General features: G+C 35.1%; 2 protein-coding genes across 2 annotated transcripts; one reads left to right on the top strand and one right to left on the bottom strand.

The window, feature by feature from the left end:
• Positions 1–478: 478 nt before the first annotated feature.
• LOC107860617 (ethylene-responsive transcription factor 13) lies at positions 479–1,367 on the top strand. The gene has a single exon (XM_016706033.2). It carries the CDS (start codon positions 519–521, stop codon positions 1,152–1,154), a length of 636 nt encoding a protein of 211 aa, XP_016561519.2. The 5' UTR covers positions 479–518; the 3' UTR covers positions 1,155–1,367.
• Positions 1,368–2,894: 1,527 nt separating this feature from the next.
• Positions 2,895–4,588, bottom strand: LOC107860624 (cytochrome P450 CYP82D47). Its single transcript, XM_016706045.2, has 2 exons — positions 3,656–4,588; positions 2,895–3,521 (listed from the first exon to the last, which is right to left on the bottom strand). Exons 1-2 carry the CDS (start codon positions 4,586–4,588, stop codon positions 2,895–2,897), a joined length of 1,560 nt encoding a protein of 519 aa, XP_016561531.1.
• Positions 4,589–6,777: the final 2,189 nt, after the last annotated feature.

Here is a 6,777-nt window from a genome sequence, read left to right as displayed (position 1 = left end):
TGGGGGTTGGGGTAGGGGATGTGGTGGGGGTAGGGATAGGGGTGGTGTTGGGGTGATAGGTTATTGGGAGTGGGGGATGGAGTAGATGATTTTGAGAATTGTATGAACATTTCAACTTTAAAGTGAGTTTGAAAATGTTTTTTCTTACTTTTTAAAGGGAAGTCATTTTCCTTAGATTTAAAGAAAATAAGTTAGTTTGAAAAACATTTTTCAAAACACATAAGCCAACTAAACATAAGAAAACTGGAAAATATTTTCTGGAAAATGTTTTCCTTCGTACCAAACACACCGGTCTATATTTTTATTTTTCCTTCCAAAGGTCACTAGAACTCAAATAAAACACATGCCAAAATATATACCATACAATAATATGAATATGTAAGCTTCCTGGAAATTCGTTAAGACAATAAAACTAAGTACAGTAACTAGTAAGGACCACTATATATGAATCAGAAGAACATGATCAATTAAATCCCTCAAAGATTTTTCCTTAGATTTTGTCAACCAATTAAAAGAGAATGATGCAGCCAGTAGCATTTGACCTCAGTAATATTTTATGTTACGATGATCCATTTGAACATTATGATTTTTTTGAAAATTCAGAAATTATAAGCCCTTTCAATAATATTACTAGTGCTATTGGCTACTCTTCTGATGATTCTACTCCTAGTCCTACTCCAATATTATCCACGGTGGAGCGCCGTGCAGACGCTCCACCAACACGGTGGAGATATCGAGGGGTGAGGAGGCGTCGGTGGGGGAAGTTTGCGGCGGAGGTAAGGGATCCAACGAGGAAACGGAATAATAATAATAATAGGGTGTGGTTGGGGACATATGAGACACCTGAGGATGCAGCATTGGCTTATGATCGCGCTGCGTATAAACTGCGAGGGACAAAGGCATTGCTTAATTTCCCACATTTGATTTGTTCAAATGTGACTGATGATCACTATAATAGAGTTAGACCAAAGAGGCGTTTAGGTCTAAACTCTCTTGATGAAATTTCCATTGCATCCACCAAAACAAGCACTACTAATGAGTACTCTCCTAGTGCAAAAAGGAGAAATGTTGAGTTAATAAACAGCCTTGCCAAAGCCAATTTGAATAGTCATAGCATCATGGAGAGGTTTAATCAGTTAGGCGCTTCGTGTTAAGAAAAATCTCATTTTGAAGTTGGAATAATGCTTGTTATGATCAAAAGAAATTTTCAATTTTCAAAGTTCGAACATGAATTTAATTCTATCGAGACTTGAAAAAAATGTATTGTCAAAAATGTATTCCCTTGAATGGCTTAATGATCTTATTAAATAATATTGATATTCTGCTGTTTATTCATTTCATTTTGAATGGTATAGAAGCTGCATTAATAAAGTTCTAACTATAGTTAGACTGATCAATTAGTCAATAGTACGTATAAGTTAAATGAAAACCCTTAATTTTCTTTTGTGTCCTTGTTTGTCGATCTACTGAATAAAAGGTTATGATTATGAGTAGATAAAATGACAAAAAGTTTGATTTTGTAGTTTCTCCTATTTTTTGTGTGTCTAATATAATTTTTTATGTCGTTTAGAATTTGATGAGACTTTTCTAGTGTGTATGATCAAATCTTTGTTCTTATAATTTTCGTCGAATCTAACATAGAAAATTTATTTAATATTTAATGGAATAACACTTTTATAAAAGAAACTTATTTTATATCTGGAAAAGTGAGAAACGAACACACACCAATGGCATTATATGGTTATGACTTATGATAAGCCATTCTTAAAACAATGCCATGAAAGTTGGGATTTATGATATTTGTGTGGTGCCAATTTTATTTTGATGTGTTTTAGCTCACCTTAATTTAAGAATTCGTTTAAAGAAAACTCTTTTAAAAATACTAAATACAACCTTAAGTAGAATTAAAAATTACTTGTATACTTGTAATTCAATGTCTGATGAACTCGAAAACCTAAAAGAGTTAAGTGTAGTGCAATATATCTTGACTGACAATGAAAATCCTTCGTTATATTCTTGAATTTGTTTACAAGCTACAAAACAAGAAACAAAATTAAATAGTAAAATTCAAAGCAATCAATCACATGTGCATCAATTATATTAATTTTATTTTGATGCTTCACCAGACACCATCTAGCACATTGTTGAAGAACGCGCGTTGTCCCCAATTAAGTTTTCTTATTAGTGACATCTATTCTTAGTAGGACATTTCTTGTTTCTTGTTTAAATAAATAGGAGAAATGGACAAAACACAAAGTTCTCAACTTGTTGTATTAAAATAGAAATCAGAATAATGTTCCCTGCACGTGTCATATAACATTCATATTGGCTTATTGTGGATTAGTGATATTTTTTGCTCTGGGCCTAGACCCTCACGGCTTTACAGCACATCACTAAGAGTAAGATTTGTTTACTTATATACCCAACATTCCTCTTGTGTTTTGCCAATGTGAAACTCCTTAGCTGCATCACTAAGAGTAAGACTTGCTTACTTATATACTCAACATCCCTCTTGTATTTTGTCAATGTGAAACTCCTTATACTAAGTTGGGTGTTACAATTAGTGGTCCTACTAATTAAACAGGGAAGAGACTATCAAAAAGAGTAATGCTAATTTTTGTAATTTATGATGGACTTCATTATGGTGCTTTAATTTTTAAAAACAATTTTGATGTATGGTTGCTCTCTCTAGTAAACATGCACCTTCTTAAAATTGGGTTTGGATTAATGGATAAAATTGTGAATGAATTTGGATCTAATAACAATAATGAAAATCAAGAGTAACGTTAAATGATCACTCCAAACATAATTTTGTACTATTTAGCAAGAGGAGATACGTAATACATAACTTTAGAAGACACACTTAAAAGTTTTTTTATTTACTTAACTATATCTTAGAATTCATAAAACTTAGAAGACAAACGTGGTGTAATTACTACTTCCACTGGATTAGCCTTTGGCATAGTAATGCCTAAGCCTTCTGTCATATCTATCGGCATGTTCGATGGCGTACTAATATCAAAACCTTGAAGCAATCGACCAAGAATGACATGCGTCACTAGTGACGCGAACGTCATTCCCGGACAAGATCGCCTCCCAGAACCAAACGGAATAAACTCAAAATGTTGACCACGACCTTCTATCCTTATTTCCTTCGTCAAGAATCTCTCCGGCATAAAACTTTCAGGGTTGGAATAAATGTTGGGGTCGCGATGTATTTGCCATACGTTCACATACAAACGTGTACCCTTCGGGACGTGATAGCCAGCCACTTTACAATCTTCCACTGCCTCATGAGGTACTAATAAAGGGACCGGTGGATATAACCGTAGAGTTTCCTTAACAATAGCTTGAAGATAGACTAAATCTTGAACATCGGAGTCTTCTATCCACCTCTCTTTACCAATTTTAGTGTCTATCTCTTCTTGGGCTTTTTTCATTACGTGTGGATTGTTCAATAACAAGGACATTATCCATGTCAAGTGAACCGCCATTGTATCGGAGCCATCCTCGATCATACTCTGCAAATTCAAGGATATTGTTGTTAGTTAAAAACAAATGTTCAAATATGAGCAAATATATGATCCCTTTTTACTTGATCAATTATCCAAATATTACTCTTGAACTAAGAATATAGTTAGAGCAAAGAGTTTACCAACACTGTTGACTTGATGACAGTTGATTGAGAATAACCATGAGCTTTGAAATCATCACGATCCGTCACCATAAGCATTGCATCAATGAAATCTTGATTTTCATCATCTATAATATTTTCCTTCCTCATATGGTCATCCAACCAACCTTGAAGAATCCCATCAAAATCTTTAAAAATCTTTTTCATGGACTTAATATGTCCTTGAAAATCCACGTACTTAAATAACTTGAATGGAATTGCATCATACAGAACAACTTGCCCAGACACAAACATAGTATCTCTGAATATCTTTCTCATACGTTGAGCCTCTTCATCTTCCTCCACTCGATTATATCGCTTCCCACGTACCATCCTAACAATAATGTTCAATGTCAATTGTTCAAACCATTCACTTATATTTATAGTACTCTTCACGTTCGTCCAAGAATATAATTCTTTGATGCTTGTTTCAATCTCAGAGATTCGTACATGCTTCAGTTTCTCGAGCTTACTACTCGATAGAACTAATTGCAAGACTAATTTGCGTACGTGGCGATAATAAGGACCATAATTGGAATAAGAAAACCTTGCATAATTGTAACCAATGAGTTCACTAGCCAAAGTTGCTGGCCTCCCAGATAACTCTTTGTCATTTGTTGTGAAGCAATTTTTAGCAACTTCCCAATTGCTGACAATCAAATAAGGGGAAATCCCAATTCTAATTGTGAAAGCAGGCCCATATTTCTCAGTCAATTTCCCTAGAGTCCTAGCAAAAGGGACATTTTTGTTGACACTGAGGTAGTGGAGATGACCTATAATAGGCCATGCACCAGGGACTTGAGGGGCCAATATTTTGGTACTAGTTAGTGTTTTTCTTGATCTCCATAAAATACTACTAACAGTAAAGAGTACAAATAATAAAAGATGGAAATAGGAGGAAAATGGACAATCCATTAAGTTTCTGAATTGCTATGATTAAGAAGCAAGAGGGTTCTCCCTTAATTAACTTAAATAAACCATCGTGGATAAATATTACTATTTTGCTTATTATAAGGCTTCTTGTTATTAACAATGGAAACACAAAATAAAGACAAAGGGTATTGAGGAGTTTACTATGTATAAAATCAAATTTCTCTACCTTGTTCTTTATGATTTTGTATTAAACAATTACAACAGCAACAACACACCTAGTGTAATGTGTGCGCAGACATTATCCCTATCTTGTGAGAGGTAGAAAGACTATTTTCGTTATGTTATACCCTCTGCTCAAGAAACGTGATTTTGATAATTGATCTGTTTTTGCAATGTAAATTCAGACCAATACGTCAATTAGTTTCTCCTAATACAATCTTTCACTTTTATCAATTCCAGGTTTCTACTTAGTAGAAGGCACACAATCATTAATTAGTCATCAAAGGAAGAAATAAGAATAATTTAGTTTAGGGATCCCTTAAGCAAACTCATAACTAATGGTACTAACCTGTTTTATGGGCTCCGCCCAACCTAGCCCATTTAGTTGCATTGGCTTGGGCTGGTATTTTTTGGTCCATTTTAAATCAGGAAACTACACCTAATTGTCTAAATTGCCAAATTGGTTAAGTTTTGATTCCGAGGCAAACCTTCAAAGTTAAAAGTTAGAAAATCTATGGAAGTACCAAAGACAAACAAGGCTCTCAGGTCGGGACGATTGATATATGTTTGACCTCCTACGCCGGAAGCAAGACTTAAAGGGTGAGCTTATGGCAATTAATTTCTAACATTAAATAATAGGTAATAGGCATTCTGATCTAAGAAAGGGCAAGACAGTCATTAATATAAGAAGGCAATACAACCATTAGTATATGTAGAAAAACAAATCGTGCTCATGGAGCAAATTAGGTCAAAAGTTCAAGAGTCAAGACCACTCACCTCCAAAACTATTCTTCCAACAAATCACTCATGTAATTCTACAACATACTGTGAAGAGTCCAATATCGTCCCTTTAAGGGAATGTTGACCTCTTTACCTTTTGCATTGAGTTAGACTGAAGATTCGTGTCTTAATATGAATATCATAGCAGATCCTCTCAATGTTGCACTCCCATAAAATTGACGCACCAGATATCTAATCCTGGGCATAAACGGGTGAGGGGTGAGGAATCCCACATCAGCAATTTAAGAGATTGATGATCTTTTTAATATGACTCTAACAATCATCACCACTTGTACTAATTTTTGGATCGAGTTTGACACTATATCCATTTCTAACACATACTAGCATATGACTTATTTATTATGATCAATCAACCAACATCCTCCTCCCCAATTCTTTTTGGCCTTTATTAACCAGAAATGTGTTTTTTCTTTCTTTCTTCTTACACTACAAGAAAGAAGACATTTTCCAACAAAATTTTTCGTTGCCATATATCGGATATTGTTACCAAAAGTACTTTTGACAACAATTAAAAGGTTGTTGCATGTCGTTGCAATAAACGTTGATGGAAATAGGGCTGTGCAATTTCGGTTCAAACCATTAACCCGAACCGATAATTTATTTATCGGGTTAACGGTTCAATTTTTTAACTTATTGGGTCGAGTGACGATTTCAAATTTTTCTTTAATGGGTTATCGGTTCGGGTGGCGGTTTTTCTAAAATTTTTATCGGGCCACCTGATAACCCGATAGTCAAATAGACAACCCATTATATTTCCCAACTTCCCAAGGGCCAAGTCCATTACTGATTACCCAGTCCCACCGTCCATCCCAGTTAAATATATTTAAATCTATTTCCCAAGCCCAGTAGCCCACGTTATTACTTATCCTAGAGGCAGAAAGGGATTCACTTTTCACAATTCACTTCTGACTCCGCCTCTCACTCTCTCTGTCACTCTCTCTCAGTCTCACTCTCTCAGTCTCTCTCAGTCATAATATCAGTAAACCCAAAGACTGCAGGCATGGGTGACACTCAGGCGTGCTAATGGTTTAATCGCAGCTCTTTCGCATGCTCCGTACTATCCATTCCCCAAGGAAAAGAACTTTTGGTTTGGACTTGCAGATGCCAATTCAAACGATGTCTGGTTTTCTAAAAGTATCAACTTTATGGATGAGCAGAAGCCATAACAACTGCTTTAATAATAACCAAAGCAAAAATGGAAGCATCAGGGG

This window comes from Capsicum annuum, chromosome 8 (genome assembly GCF_002878395.1).
Source record: "Capsicum annuum cultivar UCD-10X-F1 chromosome 8, UCD10Xv1.1, whole genome shotgun sequence".
Classification (NCBI taxonomy): domain Eukaryota; kingdom Viridiplantae; phylum Streptophyta; class Magnoliopsida; order Solanales; family Solanaceae; genus Capsicum; species Capsicum annuum.
This window is presented reverse-complemented; position numbering and strand designations above follow the sequence as displayed.